The sequence below is a fragment of the Pristis pectinata genome, chromosome 16 (assembly GCF_009764475.1).
Source record: "Pristis pectinata isolate sPriPec2 chromosome 16, sPriPec2.1.pri, whole genome shotgun sequence".
Classification (NCBI taxonomy): Eukaryota; Metazoa; Chordata; class Chondrichthyes; order Rhinopristiformes; family Pristidae; genus Pristis; species Pristis pectinata.
This window is the reverse complement of record NC_067420.1, coordinates 24445320-24468259: the sequence shown is the minus strand read 5'-3', so window position 1 is coordinate 24468259 and position 22940 is coordinate 24445320. Positions and strand designations below refer to the sequence as shown.

Sequence of the window (22940 nt, the reverse complement as noted above, 5' to 3'; positions counted from 1 at the left end):
AACATTCCAAGGATGACATCTTATTTATTGCTTCAAAAAATGAAGCAATGATCACTGTTTAATTAACATTATTGCTACAGATTTTCACTAAAGCTGATACCTGTTAGTTGGAGCACTTTGTATTACAATTCCATGGACGTAGTAACAGGAGTTCATCATATATTGTCTTAGTCTAACTCCTTTCATTTAAGGGTAAATGCTATGCTAGATCTCAAACAGGATGGCAATCATGGGGAACAGAACATTTCATTAGTACAAATCTACCCAAAGAGAATCAAATTGGCTTAATCTATTATTAAAAATGTTATCATAATGACAAAGCTTATGTACATATGTCTGGGAATAGTTTGCTCCAATAAATTCATTGATCTGGTTGTCTATGGATTATAGTAGTCCTAAATATAATTTATTTAGGACCACAGCTTTATGCTGTATAGATTGCTTGACAAGCAACTGGGTCATGTTCCAGATGATTCATGTACTTGTTAGAAGAAATGAATAATGAACATTCATTATTGTCCTTGAAATATCTGTAAATATTACTCATATAAATAATTGCTTCTCCATCAATCAATCCAATTTATATTTTTCTTGTTAAACCTCAGAGCAAAATTTTTGAAAATGTGCATCAAAAGTTTTAAGTATTCATATATTCAAGTAATCAGAAGATAATTTAATTGATTTAATTTTTTAGTAGAACAAATAAAAAGAACAGGTACATAACTACTTATGTGGTACAAACTTTGTTCTCTTAATAAGCTTGGTTTATCTGAATCTTATGAGTGCTAATGCAGTTTATTGGTTTAAAGCCAAAGAGAAGTCAGAAGTAGGAGTTGAAGAAGCTGCAGCGGGTGAGAAACAAGATTGTGAAATTGAAGCTAAACTTTCACAACTGTCTGCTACTGGAATTTCAGAAGTTTTTGTTGGAGTATCTGCCATAGAAGGAAACCTTTCTTCATCTTCAGAACTTTCTGATATTGTGAGTGAAGTACATGAAAAGGAAGATCTCAGTGCTAAAGACTGTAGTATTGTGGATGATGTTGCTGAAAATGAAGAGCTGCGTTCTGGATCATCGGGAATGGTGGTTACTGTAACTGAGGAGGATCCCAGAGCTGAGCCCTCCAATACTGATGATGAAGTTTCTATAAAGGATGAGCTCAGTATGGAGTCTAGAGATGCAGGGGATGAACTGCTGGTAGAAGATCCCAATGCTGAGTTATCCAGTGCTGTTGATGACATCTCTGAAAAGGAGGATCTTAGTACTGAGTGTTCAAGTGCTGGGATTGAAGTCCATGACAAGGAAGACCCTAATGCTGAGTCTCCCAATGTTATTAAAGTCCTTAGGAAGGAAGAACCCAAGGCTAAATCCTTTGCTGTGGATGAGATCCCTGTAAAGGATAAATTCAGTGCTGAGTCTGATGGTGCCAGGACTGAAACTCCTGAAAAGCAGACTGGTGCTAAGTCTTCAGTTGCTGAGGCTGATGCTCTTGAAAAGAAAGAGTCCAGCATTGAGCCTTCAAGTTCTGTGATTAGTGTCCCTGAAGACCATCCCAATGCTGAGCCCTCCATTGCTGTGGATGAATTTTCTGTCCAAGAAGAACTCGGTGCTCAGTCTGATGGTGCCTGGGATGAAACTATTGATGAGCACCCCAGTGCTGAATCTTTGGCTACTGTGGCTCTTACTTTTGAAAAGGAGTCCAGTCTTGAACCTTCAGGCTCTCTGGTTAATGTCCCTGAAGATAATCCTAGAGCTGAATCTTCCACTACTGTTGGAGAAGGTCTTGTTAAGGAAGAACTCAGTGTCAAGTCTGACGATGCTGTGCCTAAAACTCTTGAAGAGCAGTTTAGTGTTGATTTTTCAGATGCTGGGTCTGATGCTCCTGAAAGGAAAGAGTCCTATGTTGAATCATCAGGTTCTGTGGTTAATGTACCCGAAGGTGATTTCAGTATTGAGTCCTCCACTACTCTAAGTGAAGTTCCTGTAGAGGAAACACTCACTGCTGAATCTTTGGCTGTGGTGGCTGACAGTCCTGAAGAGAAAGTGTCCAATGTTGAGTCTTCAGGTTCTGTGGTTAATGTACCTGAAGTCAATCCTAATGTTGAGTCCTCCAACAACATAGATGACATCCCTGAAAAGGAAGAACTTGGATCTAAGCCTTCAGGTGCTCAGATTAATGTTCCTGAAAGAGATCCCAGTGCTGAGACCTCCAACACTGCAAATGAGGTCCCTCCAAAGGAAGAGCCCAATGTTGAGTCTGCAAGTATTGTGAATGATGTGTCGGGAAAGGAAGAGGTTAATACTGAGTCTGAAGTGACCACTGTTGAGGTCCCTCTAAAGGAAGAATCGAGTGCTGCATCTCCTTCAGTCAGTGATGGGGCCCTAGAAGCACGTGCGTCAGGTGCTGTATTTCCAGATATTGTGGACACATTTCCTGGAGTAGAAGAATCAAACGAGACACCATACAACACTATAAATGCCAATTTTAAAATGGGAGAATGTAGTGCTTCTACACCAGACACCAGACCAGCAACAAGAAAAGAATGCATTCCCAGAAGTCCAGATCAAATTTCTGAAATAGAAAAACTGATGGATAAATCATCAGTTGCTATAAGCCCAGTAACTATGATACAGGAACTCATTGCTGCACCTTCAGGGACTGCCAATGTTAGTGTTTCAGTGGTAGAGTCCATCACTTCCCCCTGCAGAGCCTCTCTGGAATCAGTGGCGGCATCTCCAGGGCCAACAGATGGAATCTTCCCAAGTGGAGAATCCAAGATTCCATTTACAGATATTGAAACTGGTAAAGCAGCACAAGAGAAAACTAATGTCGGGCTCTCTGAAACAACTGCACAACAGGTATGTATTTCTGAATTCACATTGTTATTTGAGGTAGGTTTTACAAATAGATATTGTTTAGAAAGAACCACTTTGAATACCAATCTGAAAACTTTGTCTTCACAGATGCATTAATATTTTCACAATCGACAAAGTTTCCACAAAATGTGCTAACCAGTTACCTCTCTTAAACTATCCTCCACCTAAATCCTTCCTTCTTGTCTGCCTTCCATTGGCTTCTGGAATTCGAGATTTACCCTAAATTATTATCATCTGTATATTATCACAGCTGAGGACCAGAAACCCATACTCATACTTGTCCCCTTTGGATAACTCTGAGTCTGTTCCATTCCATTGTCTTCTTCATAACATTCAATAACACTCCTTTAATCTCCTCTTTCACCAGCAATATATCTATCCTTTTTACTTAACGTGTCTCCTTACTATATCTCTGGAGATGTTAGCAAGGGTAGTGAATTCAGTGGAGGGTAAAGAGTGCTTAAATGCAGATTAAAATGTGACAAGAACTTGCTTAATGCAAAAGCTCATAGGATGTCATCAGAGTTAAATCCTTATAATTTTGTTTGTCACTTGTCTCCAGTTCTGTGACAACCTCTGGCCTTTTGCAATTGTCTGTTCCCTTTATTTTCCAGTTGTTGTTTCCTTTAAGTCCTCTGTTTCAGCAATAATGGAAAAGCCTGCATTATCCTATTCTGAAACTCCATCTCTCAGCAAATCTGCCTTTAAGTGCTTGCTAAAAAAAATCTATTCAATGATATCTGTAAATTCTTGATATTACCAGATGTGCATTTCACCTACTGCAAGGCTTTGAGATATGTCCTATTTTGGAGCATTAGCATAAATGCTAGTTGTTGTTGACAATGCTTGTCATTGTTCATTGTAAAGCCCCAGGTTTTGATGTTTCAAAATATCACCTTACTTTAAACTTAGTCCTTGTGTTCATCAACTTACCAAGATAGTACTTCTACCATAAGGATTTATAACTAAACCAACTGTATGCATCAACAGAAAAAAGATGTTATCTTGTCATTGATGATTGCTGATACTTTGCTTTTTGCTCTTATATTTGGTTTGCCAAGGGTAAATTGTTAAGTGGAAATTGCAACGCTGGTGATTTAAAAATGCCACAACTGTTGGCAGTGGTTGAAGATGATACCAAATTGTATCCAGGTTGGCATAAGTGTGGATCCTGGCATGTTCTAAAATCCACCATGCTGGTTACAAGTCCAAACCCAGGTGCTGCCTCTCATGATCTTTCTGCACCATCATCAGTGACAGAGAATCTGATGCAACCAGAGGCCAGTTGTGTCGCAATTGCTGCTGGCTCACCGACTGTGATAAAAACACCTGGCTGTGAAAACACTGTGCAATCACCTATAACAAAGGTCAGTAAAATAAAAGATTTTAACATTCCTTGTGTTAAAGGAATGATCATTATAAATTGCAGAGTTAGTTTCCTGTTGCATCATACATTTCAACGTCAAGCTCAGGCATTCACTTGTGCTTTTCACTTGTTAAATTTGTCTGAATTCCTAGCAACAAAGAGCACTACTTGATTATTGGAATTTTTCATGAATCTTTCAATCCTACTAAATTAGTATTTGTAGCAAAATTGGACTGCCAAAAAGAAAGACTTGCATTTATAAAGTACCCTTACCTGTTTCACACCATCCCAAAGTACTTCATAGCCAATGTAGTAATTTTGAAGTGCAGTCAGGATTTTAATGTATAAAATGTAGCAGCTAATTTTCTACACATCAAGGCCCCACAAACAGAAATGTGACAATGATCAGATAAAATGTAAATCCAGTCACCTGACTTGCTGTATATGCAATGGAAATTTGTTTAGGTTCATGCAATAAGGAGTTGAAGCATTAATTAGCCATTGAGAGAGAGGTCCTATCTGTGCATCTCAAACACATTATCATAATTTATATCATGGGATGTCATTCTATTCCATTTGGGCAACAGAAGTTCTGCCAGCTGGACACTTGAAAGCCTTCTGGTCCAAATTAGACTCCTATTGTGGGGTAGTGGGTATAATTGATGGATTTCCCACCTCATGGGAACATTGTTCTTTCCTGGTTCTTTCTAGGCTGTAGCAAGTTTTAAAGAGTTAAGTGGTGGGTACGCTTCCGCATACAACCCATAGTTAAAAAGAAAGCTACATTTTAATTTTCAGAAACTATGAATTATAGATAAATCTATGAATTTTGGCTTTGACTTAATTGTAGCACACTTGCTCGAGTCAGAAGCCTGTGGATTCAAGACCCATTCTAATATTTGAATATATAATTTTGGCTAATGTTTCAGTATAGCCTTGTGAAATTGGTTGATGCATGGCGAAACATAATTTAAGAAACAGTAGCTGTTTATAATTTAGCACAATGGAGGGTGAGATGATGCACTTTGATAGGAAGAACGAAGAGAGCGTGAACACGAGTCCTTGGAGGTGACAAGTCAAGTTAAGAAGGCTGTCTCAGGCAACAGCTAACTCATAAAGTTCTTCGAACCTGTTCAATTTCATTGTAGTTGATTTATACCTTAATTTGATGTCATAGAATCATACAGCACAGAAGCAGGCTCACACCAAGTTCACACCAACCATCAAGTATCCATTTACACTAATCCCACATTAATCCCATTTTACTCTCCCCAGGTTTTAGCACTCGCCTACACACTAGTGGCAATTTACAGTGGCCACTTAACATACCAACCTATATATGGGAGGGAACCAGAGTACCTGGAGGAAACCCATACAGTCATATGGAGAATGTCCGAGCTACATAGACAACACCAGAGGTCAGGATTGAACCCAAGTCTCACAAGGTGTGCACCTATGGAATCCACCTTCATTACATATCCTTTGATACCCTTACAGGCCATCCCTGGGTAACAAATGGATTCCGTTCTTACAGACATCCATAAGTCAATCTTGTCCACAAGTCAGAAAATACACAAAAATCACTGGACATGGTAACCATACCTCCACTGTATTTTAAGGAATGGCGTCAAAGGCACACAAAACTGAGAAGAAAGAAGAATTACTAAAAGTGGAGAGAGAGGAAACTAGTTCTGCTGTTCGTAGGAACAAATGTGCGTGTGTACATCAGACCGTTGAATTTTGTAATAATAATGGGAGCTCGTTTGTACATCAGGCTATCTATAACCCAGGGATGGCCTGCACTTAAACAAAAATCAAATTGATAGTATAGTGTGATAGTGTGATCTTAAACAGAGTGCTAAAGTTGAGAATTTCTTTTTTGTGGGAATTTGGTGCATGGGGTGAAAGAAGTTATTGATTTGTCCCGATGGTACATACAGTGTACAGAAACTTCAGGCTTCTGTAAACTATAAAAGCTTTGCTGCTGCTTTGTGCAAGTTGCCTTTAGTTTAACAAATGAGCTTACAGTCGACTAAAATGTAGTCATAAACACAACAAATTAATTTTTAATTGTAACTAGAAAGAAACAAATTAAATAGCAAATGCACAGAATCTTTAACTAAGTGAACATATATTCCCCCAGCAATGGGCCAGTCAGGGCGTAGGGTGGCGGTGAGCCCCATGGAGGGGGGAGCGGCCTGGGCCTGGGGTGGATGTTGATGTGGAGAGATGAAGAAGGTGCCGACTGTATCAGATGGGCTGCTCCTTGTTCTCTGCCATTCCCATGTGGATCTGTGACCTGACTGGTGGAGTCTTGTGGGCCTGACTGCTCCTCCCTCCACTGTAGGCATCGTCCTCTTCTCTTCCTGCCCGCCAGCCAGTGAGCAATAAATGTCTGTCAGTGCCTTACACCAATGGCTCCCTGCCTCAGGTTTACTGTTCTCATCCTCGTGTTCAAATCCCTCCTTGGTTCTCACCCCATCACTCTCCCTGTAACCTCCTCCAGTCCTGGGACCCTCTGACATCTCTACTCACCTCCATTTGTGGCCACTTTCTCCCCCAGCTCTGAGCTTGTCTCACTGAACCCCTTGTCCTTCGAGATGATACTTGGACCCTCCGATTGTGACCAACCTGTCAGCCATCTCTCCTAATATTACCCACAATGTGCACCAATATAACACATACAAGGAGAATTATAGATACAGCTGCTTGTAACACATTCGATGATGGGGGATGGGGAGATTTTGGTGTCCATTGGGAGGGAAGTAGTTCATTCCTTCACCACTAGGTGAACAAGGAAAGAGGTTCTGCTGAGGAAATTTGAGCAATTAGGGACTAAATGAAAAAAGCAGAACCAGAAAGGTAATAATCTCTGAATTGCTACCTGAGCCACTTGCAAATTGGCACAGGGTAAATAAGATCAGACAGTTAAATGCATGGCTCAAAGATTGGGGTTGGAGAAATGAGTTTGAATTCGTGGGACATTGACACCAGTATTGGAAAAGGAGGGAACTGTTCTGATAGGACAGGCTCCACCTGAACCGTGCTGGGACTAGGGTCCTGGCGAATCGCATAACTAAGTCTGTGGATAGGGCTTTAAACTAAATAGAAGGGGGGTGGGTTCATCAGACTGAAAAAATATGGATAAAGTAAAAGGGAAGGAGAGCACAGGAGAGGTTACTGAAGTCTCCAAAATAAAGAATAAGACAGAAAATTTGGAAAGGGATAAGAATTTAACTTCAACAACAGGAAGAGAAATTTGAGAAGAAGGGTGGTGAATACAGGACTGAAGGTGTTATATTTGAAAGCTGGCAGTATATGAAATAAGGTAGACAAGCTTATAGTGTAATTAGAAATTGGCAGGTATGACATTGTGGGCATCACACAGTCGTGGCTGAAAGAAGATCACAGCTGGGAGCTAAACATCCAAGGATACACATCCTATCGAAAAGACAGGCAGGTGGGCGGGGGGTGGGGGGTGGCTGTGTTGGTAAAAAATGAAATCAGATCCTCAGCAAAAGTGACATAGTATCAGAAGATATACTGTAGAATCCTTGTGGGTAGAGTTAAGAAGCTGCAAGGGTAAAAAGACCCTAATGGGAATTATATACAGGCCTCCAAATAGTAACCAGGACATGAGGTACAAATTACAACAGGAGATCGAAAAAGCATGTAAAAAGGGCAATGTTACAGTGGTCATGGGAGATTTCAATATGCAGGCAAATTGGGAAAATCAGGTTGGTACTGGATTCCAAGAGAAGGAATTTGGAGAATGCCTACGAGATGGCTTTAAGTTCAGGTTGTGGTCTAGCCCACCAGGGAAAAGGCAATTTTGGATTTGGTGTTGTGCAATGAACCAGATTTTATTAGGGAGCTTAAGGTAAAGGAACCCTTAGGAGGCAGTGATCACAATATGATAGAATTCACCCCGCACTTTGAGAGGGAGAAGCTAAAATCATATGTATCAGTATTACAGTTGAGTAAAGGTAACTGCAGAGGCATGAGAGAGGAGCTGGCCAAAATTAATTGGAAGGGGAGCCTAGCAGGGATGATGGTAGAGCAGCAATGGCAGGAGTTTCTGGGAGTAATTTAGAAGATGCAGGAGCAGTTCATCCCAAAGAAGAAGCAGCATTCTAAAGGGAGGATGAGGCAACCCTGGCTGACAAGGGAAGTCAAAGACAGCATAAGAGTAAAAGAGGGCAAACAATATTGCAAAAATTAGTAGGAAGCTAGAGGATCGGGAAGCTTTTAAAAACCAACAGAAGGCAACTAAAAAAGCAATAAGGGGAGAAAAGATGAAATATGAAGGTAAGCTGGCCAATAACATAAAAGAGGATACCAGAAGTTTTTTCACATATATAACGAGTAAAAGAGAGGCAAGAGTGGACATCATACCACTGGAAAATGACACTGGAGAGATAGTAATGGAACAAGGAACAAAGAAATGATGGACAAACTGAATAAGTATTTTTCATCAGTCTTCACTGTGGAAGACACCAGCAACATGCCAGAAATTCAAGAGAGTCAGGGGGCAGAAGTGAGTGTAGTCGCTATTACTAAGGAGAAGGTGTTTGGAAAACTGAAAGGTCTGAAGGCAGATAGGTCATCTGGACTGGATGGACTACACCCCAGGGTTCTGAAAGAGGTACCTGAAGAGATTGTGGAGGCATTAGTAGTGATCATTCAAGAATCACTAGAGTTAGGAATGGTTTCAGAGGAGTGGAAAATTGCAAACATCACTCCACTCTTTAAGAAGGGAGGGAGGCAAAACACAAGAAATTATAGGCCAGTAAGCCTGACTTCAGTGGTTGGTAAGATGTTAGAGTCCATTATTAAGGATGCGGTTTCAGGGTACTTGGAAGCTCATGATAAAATAGGGCGAAGTCAGCATAGTTTCCTTAAGGGGAGATCTTGACTGACAAATCTATTGGAATTCTTTGAGGAAGTGGCAGGCAGGATAGACAAATGAGAGTCAGTGGATGTTGTTTACTTGGATTTTCAGAAGGCCTTTGACAAGCTGTTGCACATGATGCTGCTAAACAAGATAGGAGCTCATGGTACATGAAAGGTACTAGCATGGATAGAAGATTGGCTGACTGGCAGAAGAAAAGTGTGGGAATAAAGGGAGCCTTTTCTGGTTGGCTGCTGGTAACCAGTGGTTTTCCACAGGGGTCGGTGTTGGGTCCGCTACTTTTCACGTTATATGTTAGTGATCTGGATGATGGAATTGATGGCTTTGTGCCAAGTTTGCAGATGATACAAAGATAGGTGGAGGGGCAGGTAGTGCTGAGGACGCAGGAGGACCTGGACAGGTTGGGAGAATGGGCAAAGAAGTGGCAGATGGGATACAGTGTAGGGAAGTGTACAGTCATGCACTTTGGTAGAAGGAATAAAGGCATAGACTATTTTCTAAATGGGGACCGAATTCAGAAATTGGAGATGCAAAGGGACTTAGGAGTTCTAGTTCAGGATTCCCTGAAAGTTACCTTGTAGGTTGAGTCGGTAGTAAGGAAGGCAAATGCAATGTTAGCATTCATAGCGAGAGGACTAGAATATAAAAGCAAGGATGTAATGCTCTGGCTTTTTATAAGGCCACATTTGGAGTATTATGAGCAGTTTTGGGCCCCATATCTAAGGAAGGATGTGCTGGCATTGGAGAGAGTCCAGAGGATGTTTACAAGAATGATCCCGGGAATGAAAGGGTTGATGTATGAGGAGCATTTGATGATTCTGGGAATGAAAGGGTTGATGTATGAGGAGCATTTGATGATTCTGGGCCTGTACTCACTGGAGTTTATAAGGATGAGTGGGGATTCTCTTTGAAACCTACCGGATATTGAAAGGCCTGGATGGAGTGGACGTGGAGAGGATGTTTCCAGTAGTGGGAGAGTCTAAGACCAGAGGGCACAGCCTCAGAATAGAAGGACATTCCTTTAGAACAAAGATGAGGAAGAATTTCTTTAGCCAGAGGGTGGTGAATCTGTGGAATTCATTGCCTTAGATGGCTGTGGAGGCCAAGTCATTGGACATATTTAAAGCGGAGGTTGATAGGTTCTTGATTAGTAAGGGCATCAAAGGTTACGGGGAGAAGGCAGGAGGATGGGGTTGAGAGGGAAAAATAAATCAGCCATGATCAAATGGCTGAGCAGACTCAAAGGGCCAAATAGCCTAATTCTATTCCAATGTCTTATGGTCTTATGTCTTATTAAGTAAGATTTGACAGAGATGGCTGATGATCAATTGTAGCTGCAGCATTTGGGAGTTGGTGAAAACATTGTCATTTGCCAGAAAGTACATCGAGAGTAAGTGTCTGGAGCTCAGATTTTCTCACATCTCTCATGACAAAGGAGTAGGCCATTCAGCCCATTGACCCAATGTTGGTTCTCAGAGCAATCTCATCCCCTGTAACCCTTTCCCACATGTCTATCAACACCCCCCCCCCCCCACTGATGCTCCTGCTGGCCCCTGACACTAGAGACAACTTACAGTAGGCTGTTAACTGAACAGCATTTACAGTCAATTATTAACCAATAGAAACTGGAGCATCAGGGAGCACCCCATGCAGTCACATGCAAATTTCACACTGACACCAGCCAGGTTCCTGGAGCTTTGTGGCAGCAGTACTAACTGCTGCATCACTGCACAAGTTCCTGAGCTGGATTCTGAGTTAAAAGAATTACTGAACACTCGGGAGGAGCGGAGTTATGTGGATAATTTTGTCAGCCACACTGCTTAGGTTAGGTGGTGGTCTGGATCTGAGTTGTAGTAAGGGACAGAAGGACATAAATGCCAGGCTGCCAGGGATGGAAATGCAAGGTATAGTGCTACAGGGGCCTCAGCCTTTTTAACTTTTTCCAAAAGATATGAGGTACTTTCTTTCTGTATGGATGTGAAAAGGACTTTAGGCAATCTGAAGATGGGACTATGTTGACTATTCAAGTGGACTAGAAGACTATTCAAGTGGGCAGAATGAAAAGGAATGTAATAGTTCTGGGGAATAGTACAGCTAGGATTGACACTGTTCTCTTAGCTATGGCTGGGGATCCCAATGGCTGAGTTGCCTACCAGTTGCCAGGGTCTGGGATATATCCTCGGAGCTGGAAGAGAACAGAGGGGTCAAGTGGGAGGGTGGGTGGAGGATACACTTGTCATGGCCAGTGTCGGAACCTATAACAGAGTAGGGACACAAGAGACCGCAGATGCTGGAGTCTGGAGCAAAAATCAAACCCCTAGAGGAATTTAACAGGTCGAGCAGCATCTGTGGGGGAAGAGGAACTGTTGATACTTCGGGTTGAGACCCTGCATCAGGATTCCTTCCTAGATCTACCCAAGAGACTTTGAACAAGAGACCAAACTAAAGTTTGGAATATTGGGAATATTGCCTGAGCATTGAACAAATTGGCAGAGGTTTGAATAGACCAGAGAGCTAAATGCAATACTCAAAGGGTGGGGTGGGAGGAAGGGGCTTTGATTCATGGGACATTGGTATCAGTATTGGGGCAGGGAGAACCATTCCACTGCCTCAGGCCCCACTTAAGGCAAGCTGGAGCTATTACAGAGGAATCAGACAATAATCCATGAATGTCATTAGTTCTGATTGAAGGCCATTAATCTGAAGCATTTGCTTGTTTAGTCTCACTGCATATATTGCCGGTGTGCTGAGTACTTTTCCATTTCCAGGTTTTACTTCAGATTTCCAGCATCAGTATTACTTTGTTTTTATTCTCCCGTCCTCTTTGGCATCTATTTGCTCTTGTGTGTAAGCTTCTACTGATTTATACATCTGGACACCTAAATTCATTTGCTTCTCTGCAGTTAATAGTCTGACTTCATTAAGAAAATATACTAATTATTCTGCCAGAGATCCGGAGCAGTCAGCTGCACACTTCCCCATATTCAATGACATCTGTTCTGGGTTTTGTCAACTCAGTCTGTCTATGCCTCTTTGTGACTTCCTGCTTCTAATCATACAACTTCCTGTTTGTCCTGTGTTAGTGTCATCCCCAGACCTGGATGTACAATTCTCTATTCTTTCATCTGAATTACTACAATATATAGTGAGAAACTGAGGCACAAATACAAATACTAAGGAAAAACTTGTTCCATTCAACATTGTCACTACTCTGTCTCCTTAACAATTTATCAATCCATGCCATACTAACTAGATAACAAGAAACCATTGCCATGACTCTGGATGGTTTCTAAACACAATTTTGTTTTAGTAATTATACATGGCCTTGGAAGGAAATGACAATTTCAAGCATTGTTATTTTGGGGTAGATATTCCTTTCCTAAACTCCCAAATGAAGTTCCATTTTCATTAATCTGATCTAGTGCTGTATCACACCATATGCTCATCGTTTTAAATGCCATTTACCAAATTCCATGGCATTCTTAATGCTGTGGATGGAAATAATAAACTGCTTCTTACAACTTACAATAAATTATCTCATGCAATAAAGGATAAAGATGGCTCTATGGTTTAATATTCCATGCATTCGATTTTTTAAAAATATCTTCTATTCTTGTGTGGGGTGGAAGCATGAATGTCCAAAGTGAAGCCAAAGACTTTGGGGAAAGAATTTAGAAGAGCCACTTCAAATCATTATGTATTCCTCCAAGATTGCTTGCAGAGCAAGTTTAGTGGAAATTTTTAAACAGTTTGCCTGCCCACAATAACTGAAAGAAAAAAATGAAAGCTTTCAAATATGGGACACCAATATGTTTTCTTTGTAAAATTGTCCAACATTTTCACATTTGTCAAAGAGCGCTTTTTGATGCAAGGATTGAACAGTCTCTATCCTGTCATTTGTCTTCATTCCAATATATGTAGTACTGGTCTGTTATTCTTCAATAGGCACTAAGCTTCTGCCTTTCTTTAATGGCAATGATGATCATACTTCTCAACCTTTGGAATAGGATTGAATTCATGGCTTGTACATGGAAGGGTTGAATGGACTTTTAATGAAGAAGGTAACAGGACAATTATTCCAAATTTTTAAACAAATCTTAAATAGCAATGTAACAAGTATTACTGATATTACACTTCATAAAATAAAATGTTCCATTCTATCTGTCCTGGTTGAATGTTAATGCCTGTTGTTTAATGTTCATGTTACTCTTTGGAAAAATGTCCTTTACCAATTCTCCTGATGTTTAGATATTAATAAATGTTTCATCAGCATCATTCCATGCTGCAAATTTCACATAACATACCATTTTAATACATTAAAAGATATGAATTGTTAAGCTATGATTTGATATCTTTCAACATGGATGGTAAGGTAATAAATATTTTGTGTATCTGCATTTGTTCATTTGATGCAAATAGTTTAATTTCAGAAAGTTAATTTCCTTGAGTGCAGTATTATTTACAAATCTAAATCATGCAGGCTTTAAACATTTCTTGAAGCTACATTGCTCTCTCCCCCAGATGGAAAGCCTTGACTCTGCTACAGAAACCACAGTGCAACAGACAGCAAATCATGAACTGAGCACAACTGACTCCCCCCGCCATACTTTTTCATTTTCATGGCTGAATGCTCTTGCGAAGTAGGGAAGTGGAAGAATCTTGCAGTGGCTGAATGTGAATTAAGCAGTGACTGTTGTTTCAATATTTGTTGCTTGAGATGACATCTGACATTAATAATGAAGAGTCATTCTGAAGAAAACAGCTGGTTAAGAAAGTAAGAAATTGTAGCAGGATTAGACCATTCAGACGCTCTCTACTGCTACACAATTCAATAAGGTCATGTGTCATCTTTTATCTCCATAGCATTTTTCAGTATTAACTCCATATCTCTTTATTCCATTAATATCTAAAAAAGATCTCTCAATCATGATCTGGAATACATTTAGTGATGAAGCCTCCAGTGGACTCTTGGAAAAAGAATTTCAAAAGGTCACTACCCTCTGAAGAAATTTTGTCTTAAACCCATCTTGAATGGCCAATCCCTTATTTTGAGATGGTGACCTTTGATTCTAGACACCTCAGCCATCCAGGAGAAACACCAACTCTACATTTACTCTAATCTGCCAAGACCCTTAAGATTTTTGTATGTTTTAATGAGATTACTTCCCACTCTTCTAAATTTGAGCGTATATGGCCAGTCTGCCTAATCATTCTTCATACAACAGACCTTTCATCCCTGGAATCAATTTGGTAAATGATATATAGTAGTCCTTGTCCTTTATTGTTTGTCCCATAAGTAAAGAATGGACAATTAAATATAAATCCTCAACAAAGCTACAAGTCTTTTGACTTTCTCTTTCACAAAATGTTCATTTGTTATAAACACGTTATCAAAATGCAAGCTACATAAACAACAAAAGATCACACACTGCTAAGCCTGCACATTCTTCATTTTTTCATAATATAACAATTATTAGCATCGTTAATTTTGATCTACATACCTATGGATCAATTTCACTGAGTATGATCTGAAGTTATTTGTATTACTGTGAATATTACTTGTTATTATTAAGGAGTAATAGTTTAATTATAATATGATAGTAATAAGGAGTTAACAAATGTTCCATATTTGATGAGGTTTTATCTTAAGTCAAAATAAGTTTGCACTCTGACTAGTGAATGGCATTCTTAAAACTATCATAAAAATATATTAATGTGCATATATATGAATTATCTACAAATCAGAGGAAAAATAACATAAATTTATCTAGAAAAAGATTTAGAATTCATGTACAGTAATTGAAATATCAGTGTGTCTATCTATCATAATCAAGTTAGCAGTTATTCAGAATTACTCAGCACATTAGAATTAAAGCATTTTAAGAGTAAAGAGCATTAACAGAAAATAGTGCATTGCAATTTAGAAAATAGTGCATTGCAATTTAGTTTTTTAGTTTTTTTAAATAATGCATTGCAATTTAGTTTTTTGCCATTTGTTTCCTGTGAAATAATAACTCTGTATCCATTACGATTTAAAACTATTTTTGGAACTTTACCACAATTTGCAAAACATCTCAAATATTATTATGAACACAAATGTGGTGATGGTTTATTTATTGAGCACACAATTTCTTTAGTTAGGAGTGACAAAAACATTTGATTTCCCTGAAGTGTTTTGTTTGAAAATACAAAACTATGTCTGAGCCACCTATCCAGTTATTAATACAGACATGTCAATGATGCTCATTACCACAGGGAACTCAAGATTATAGAAGGTTTTATTTTTTCTTGATATAGAATGCACAACACAAAATCTAATGATCTGCTCCACCACACACAACTGCTTCTTCCAAGCCTAGGTGCTTTCATTTTCTTTCCTTCATTAAAAAAAAGTGATTTCTCTTTGGAAATACATATTTTATTATCAAATTCAAACATTAGTTTTGATGCTACAAATTGGATCAACATATGAAAATATGAAAGTTTTAGGATGATACTAGAACTTTGTGTTCTGATGTGGGTTTATTCATCAGTGATAAAGGAGCCTTGTGGAAATTAGCAGACTCAGATTTGAATTAGACAACAATTTGGATTGAACAGTTATTAGATGCATAATGAGAATGGTTAAATGTGGACAGTTCACTAAAAGATCAGAAGAGAAGTGGCCTATGTGGAGAGAATTAAATGAAAACACAGGTATGAAGTTTATTACCTGGAAGGCAGAAAACATGACTGCCAGAGCATCAAAGGGAGATGGGGGCATACAGAGGTCAAAGTTGTTCAATGCAGAGTTTGTGTATGGTTGTAAGATAGGAGGAGCTTACTGAAGGAGGGAACAATGAAGGTTTGAAGGAAGTCACAGACGAAAATGAGAAATTTAAGCTCAATGTAATGGTGAACTGGATCAAAGCATTGAGTGGTAAACTAGGTAATCCATGAGTGGGACTTGTTGCATTTGGTTGGTTGGAAGATATGAGACAGTAAAGCAAAGAACAGGAGTAGTTAAGTGCCGAAGTAACTAAAGAGTAGTTGAGGGTTTGATCAACAGATGGGCAGAGCTGGCTGAATCTACATAACTGGAAGTGGGTAGTTATTATGAGAGAGAAGATATGGTAATAGATGCTCAGCTCAAGGTCTTACTCAAGGCTGAGGAAGTGAACAATTTGGCTCAGTTTGATGAAATGGTTAAGGATGCAGATGAAATTGGTGGTGAATCATAGTTTCTACTTTAATTTTAGTACTTGCCAATATCTAACAAATAGAAAGTGCAGTCCATCCATGGGATAGTACATGAATAATCTATACAAAGGGCTAAACCATACCAAAGAAAACAGTGTGAAGAACAGCCACTGCAGAAGATTTTCTGGCTCTGCCTTAATGATTCTCACTGAGCTGGAGGAATGGCATTAGAACTGATGGTGTGGTCAACATATTGAAGACTGCAGAAAACTCTAGAAGGGTAAAAACAGGCAAATTGTTTTTCATTATTTCAAAGGATGCCATTGTGACTTGGCTTAGAGATGTTTTGCCAATGTGGAAAAGGTGGAAAGTTAACTGGAAAGATTCAAACATGGAATGTTTGGGGACATTCAAGGGGAAGCAAAGGAGACGAGGTGTTAGTTTGGAATGGGGCAAAATGGTTTTAAAGAGAAAGAAGATGATAGCAGAATATAAAGAGGGGAGAAAAGAACAGTTCCCGTGGAGAACCAACTATTTACAATATAATCTAGGAAAGTGAATTTAATATGAGAGGGAAGGCAATAGGTTTCATTGTCAAGGTGAGCTCACTGAGGGCAAATGAGAAATACAAGGGAAATAGAAATGTATTTGTTGCACTTTTGAGGAACAGGTTGCCAGAGTTGAAGAATAAAATGGCTTACGTTATTGAAGTATTGATACTGACTGAGACTTCCTTATCAATCCTTTGCATTAGAATGTTATTCCTGTTTTTACCAGCTGCCTTAGTGGCACTATTAACTCATACTAAAACTATATAGTTTTGAGTTGTACATTTTGCCCAAAGTTTGGTTTAACTGCTTCAATTCACACTTAATTGCAGAAATTGGTCATTTATTGTAACCACAGTACAAACCTGGTGAAAAGTGTCATTGCTCACCATTGAGACTGCATACAGCTAGTTCTCTTGCTTCATTTTTAGAGAATGTATTTTACAAGTTTCCCCTGCAGAAACTCAAAGCAACCAGTGGGTCCTCTGGATGACACAAAATTAAAATGGGGCCCCTTTATCCTGTGCTTCTCCTTCCACCACAAATACAATTCCTCTGCACCACTCTCCCCACCCACAACTACTTTGTTAGCTGCATCAAGGACAAGTCATATGCCAATTCCAAGAACAGATCCCAGGCGTCAAAGTGACACCAGCCTTCCAGTCTCATTGTTGCTGAGATGATTAGGTTGCTGACACAGTGTAGCAGTTGGCTGACTAAAAACTGAAGTTGGTGGCAGGCATAACAACTCAGGCAAGAAAAAAGTTTCCAATAAAGTTAAGGCAACAGAGTAGGATAAATGCCAGAAAGTACACTTAATTGTGAATGTTTCATTGAAGATTATAAAACTGGATGTGCATTGATTGTTGTAAGTGAAGTACAAATGTATCATATTTCTCAATCTGATTTATTGACTGACATGCTAACAATTAAAACACTACCTGTTTGTTTTTTATAAAAGTGATATATACATTAATATACTGTGGAATAATGCAAATAAGCACAAATTTAACTTGTGTTGGAAAGACTAAATACATGAAACTGTAATCTTCATAAATTTACAACCATCTCCTTATGTTCTACATATCATTTTAAAGTAGACAGTGCTTCAAGGAAAGTTATTTAATAATGCAGTTTACAAAGTATTGTACAGGGAATGCAGCTCTCTATTTCAATTAATTGCTAAACTCTTAATTAACAAAGGTTTAGCAAGTTGAAATTAAAGATATAAACTCTGGGTGGAATATAATTAGTTTGCACCATCAGAATGAGATCTTCTCAAAACAGTTATGTACCGACTACATGTAAATTAGTTAATCATTATTAACTTTATTGCAGATAATTGTTCTCTTAAACACATTGGAATATTTTAGTAACTCCAAAGGCACTATGTAATTGTAAGTTGCTGTTATAATAAATGTCATGGACTTCCTTGTCCCTTTTTTGTTGCAAGATTATTTGAGGTTATAGAAGAAACTATTGGCGTTTACATTAAAAAATCAAAATTGCATCATTTATTATTTGTCTTCAAGTAAACACAGGAAATAATCATACAACATTGCACCGATGGTAATTAGCATACTAGTAGTATTACGTGCTACAGCATTAATTAATGTAATATAGATATAGAACAATTTCATACAAAACTTAAAACTGGTTATTACAAGGATTACTTCTCAATCGCGAATGAAAGAAGGACATTCCATTCCATTCCTGCCCCCATGCAACCAAGTTTTTTGTTAAATAAAACTTTTGTTTTACACCTTAAAGTCATCAGCTGGTGTGAACTGGGGAGGAAACACCGAAGAACCTTGGGTGGCTACTGCTGACCAATTCTCGATAAAATCCTTCAAAAGTTCCGGGATTCCTGGTTATTGAATTACCTAGTGTTCGATCTAGGCTTCAATCATATTACCTTCTTTAAAACAAAAATTTAACAGCGGAACCAACGCCCTTGCAGATTGGTTCTAGCCTATTCCAAATCTAAATTGATAGATTTTGCACCTGTTTTATGACCGTAAATCCTTTTGTTTTGTAATGAGTTCGTTGACATGGCAGCAAATTAGTTATTGACTGGGTAATTGTGATAAACTAGTGCACTCTCATTTTGCGCTATGTAGTCTGATTGGTACCGTTCTTCAAGTAAGTCCCAGCTGGTGGGGCCATTGTCACCTGGAGCACCCGATTGAACCTGCCCTTAGATCTAGTGCGCATGCAAATTTTGGGTCTTTTGTTTGCCAGATTGGTTGTGTTTTCTCCCACGACAAAAGGAGACTACGGCCAGAAAGGTAAGTGAAAGATTTTTTGTTAATTTAAGAGTATAGCCAGAAGGAGTGCTCTGTACCACATGATGGTATCACTTAAAGGGACCACTGGACTGTCACAAAAGGGAATAAGTCTTTAACTTACTAAAATAGTTCAAGAAGTGGCCTTGCATATCCATAACTAAAACTGTACTTTGCTACTATCCTGCGTCGTTCCACTATTGGCGTAAGCCTGTAGGAATAAGTTGGATCCGGTTAAAAAAATAACTCGTCACCTAACAACATGTGGTTCGGCGAACCAGTTTCGATTGTTCTCCCACCTACCACTTTAGGGGTGTATCGCGTTTCTAAACAGCAGTATGGACGAGGGTGGCGCGGAGGACTTCAGTTCGGTTCTCTGAACAACCCAGGCTGTGAATTGTCAGGTTGGCAGCTTTGAGCAGTGTGCACAATGAGGTACAGTTATCTAAATAGCCATGATCTCTTTCCGAATGTTGCCTTAGCTGAACTGCCAGCGTGTGCAGACTGCGCCATTGATGTGGATGACCGAATTTTGAGGGTGACAGACACCTCCAGGAAAGGCTACACGCGCACCACAAACAACAGAGCTAGTTTTGAAGAATGTCAAATACCAATGCACTTTTACTGGTTTTTATTAGCCGAGTGATTAAGTACAAGCATTTATATACTAAAGAGCAGGGAAAAAAACATAACCTGGCGAAAGTTGGTTAATTGCGATTTCTTTAAGTTAACCTGCTGTGCAAACATTTGCTACATATTTAGAACAACAACAATTTATACTGTATGAATTGAGTGTTGGATTCAAATTGTGTTTTAACATAATACACGTTACACAACCATTGGATAAATAATTCTAACTGACGGCGGGTTTGAATTATTTTCCTATGCTTTCCATAATCAGTCTGTTACTCTCTGCTTTCTGGGCCATTTTTTCAGCTTTGGCCATTCCCAGAAATTCTCTCAGTAGGTGAAAGGTAAGGTCGAGAGAGTTGGGTTTAGTGTTGAATCTTTTATATCGATGTGTGTCATCTTCACCTCCTTGACGATCTTGTGCACTCTGGCTATTTAAAAGTACATAGCCCAGAGTAACCAGGGATGGCTCCTGCACTTGCGCCATGGTCCTTGATTCGTCCGAAGGTGCTTGAAGCAGATTCTGGTGAAATGGCAACTTTACACTGTGCTCCCACTGTTCCAGATCTGGTCCAAGCTCCTTGCTGTTATAGGTGTCAAACCGTTTGGCGTTTGTTATAGGAAGCGACTCTTTCGCAGGAAGAAAGCACAGCACGAAAAAGGATGTTGCCAAGAAGAGTGCATTCATGTTGACAGGGTGTTACCCTAGATCTTGACCTCTACGAACACAAAAACATCACAAGCGCTCATGTATACAGCGTCAATAACTTCTCAGTCTATCGCTGATTGCTATTCAACCTTGATGAGAACGGGCTCTCTGCCAAGTTAGGCAATTGCTACTGTCGCTCTTGTTCACCTGGTGTTTAATTTGTGGAGTTAAATTCCAGAAGAGCCAATTGATGGTTTGTTAATTAAGGCCCAGTTTTAAAGAAATTTGAAAGTTGAGTATATTAATGACCTGTCCTCAAACCGATGTAAAATTTGTTATCCATAGCCTTGACAACTAAAGCATATCCTCCTTAACCCAATTTATAAATGCAACAAAAAAAATCTAAGCACCAAATCGCCTTCAAGTTTCTGCAAAGGTAACGTGCAATCTGATGAAGAAATGTTGACAATTTGCTTTAGATCACTGTGCTATCCGTTAGATTTTATTTGGAGCAACTTACGTAGGTTGATAACATTCTGTTTCTGCCAGTATCATTCAGCCCCATTACCCTTGCTCATGTCCTCATCAACTTACAGTGCCGAATTCTTCAGATTCTTCGAGTTTTCTTGTCTGTATTTTTTCCCCGATCCAAGTGCTGGAAGTGATGTGATTGCAAATGGATTGCAGCGGCATAGCGGCGTTTTATATAGAAGTAAAAGTCCGGCAACTTTCAACATGTCACTGAGCGTGTGTCCCAAGTGAAACGACTGCGTGCCGGAGCGTAGAAATCAAGGCAATCCCGATGTGACTTTTGCCATTTTTAAAATGTTTACATAACAGTGACGCCAATCAAGCGGCAGAGTTCGTGGTCATTGACGTAAGAAAATGTTTCCCTGTTGTCGAGGTCCAAAATAAGATGACTTTCACTGCAATTTCCTACGGAAGGTAAATTAGGAGAGAGAGGTTTCATTAAACAAAGCGAGCGCTGTCCTTGGTAGTAGAAGACGCCGACCATTGGAGTGAGCATCTCGATGGCAGCTTCAGTAAAATATCGGCTGAAATGTTGGCGGAAATGTGTACGATTGGCGGCGTAGTTTTAAATAGGAAAATCTTGTGGAAGCAACAGAGTTGCGCTTTCACTGTGGCTGGCTCCGTTCTTGCAATTTACCCAGCCCATATACTGAGACCTGAATTTAACGGGTTCCTCCCTGCTATCCGAAGAATCTTTCCTCACCACCACACTCCTCCTCCCGCCCCTTTACTCGCTATCGGGATGCATTGCACCAAACACAACTCAATGCAAATAGTGGAAGGGATCGCCGTCTTGAGATAATCGGATTACAATTATTTCCTTTCAATAAAAATTTTACAATTGTTCCCAAGGGTAGAATCCCTAGTGCCAGTAATTACAGGACAAATAGAATAACGGGACAGAGAGGCTAATGGAAGAAGTTCTTTCTCCCGGCTGAAGAATCAAAGAAAATTTCATCATCTCTACGTACCCCTCCGAAGATATGGTAGGACAGCTTTGAAGGTGTGAGAGAGGCGGGTTTAGAAGTATCTGATCTCCTAAAACTTATGTTGCCCCTCTGTTCTTGGAGGGGTGGATATTAAAAGCATAAGGACGAGAATTTTAAAGTCGGGGTGTTGGTAAACGGAAACCCTTTATTAACTGGAGAGCGAGAGGTGCTAGTTAGGAGAGGGTAGCGGTGAGAATGGGTTCAGCGTTGCAGAGGGCGGAAGTTGAGAGGCCAGGATCGAGAGCGCTGGCAAGGTCGGTCCTCGAGGTAAGCAACGCAATGAACAAGTTTTTCCCGAATTCAGAACTGAAACAGGGATGAATCTCGATGAAGTTACACCGGCGAATGTTGGTGATTGACCAGAAATGGTGATGGGGGATACTACTTCCCGGCCTTTGGCATTCTTTGGGATTTTGTCCATGTTACTCGATGTAACATTAGAATTTCATTCCCTCGACGACTGCAATGATTGGTGAACATTTTCAGCCCCGGGTGTCCAGAGATAAACAATAAACACATCCTCCAAATCAGAGTGGTAGAGGGATACAGCAGGGAAACGGGTCCTTCAGCCCACTGAATCTCTGCATGGATCATCAACCATTCCATTTACACTAATCCCACAGTAATCCAATTTTTATTTATTATATCTGTATTTTCACCAACTCCCTCCAGATTCTACCATTTACACTAGGGGTAATTTACAACGGCCAATTAACCCACCAAACTGCACATCTATCGGATGTGGGAGGAAACCAGAGTACCCAGGGAAAATGCACTGAGTCAAGGAGAATGTGCAAATTCCATGCAGAGAGCACCTGAGGTTAAGATTGTACATGATAATATCTTGGATAATAAAATAGAATTTACCCACAAAACATCCCAAGATTGCTTTAATGCATTATATCCAAGCAGCAGTTTGTCAATAACACCCAGGGTTATCAAGCCATGCAGCACAGAAACAGGGCCTTTCACCTAC

The 22940-nt window shown here is 39.7% G+C and overlaps 1 protein-coding gene across 1 annotated transcript; it reads right to left on the bottom strand.

Annotated features, from left to right (window-relative positions):
• Positions 1–20039: 20039 nt before the first annotated feature.
• On the bottom strand, positions 20040–20483 carry LOC127579038 (urocortin-like). Its single transcript, XM_052031672.1, has one exon. The coding sequence runs from the start codon at positions 20481–20483 to the stop codon at positions 20040–20042; it is 444 nt and encodes a 147-aa protein (XP_051887632.1).
• Between the last annotated feature and the right edge of the window lie 2457 nt (positions 20484–22940).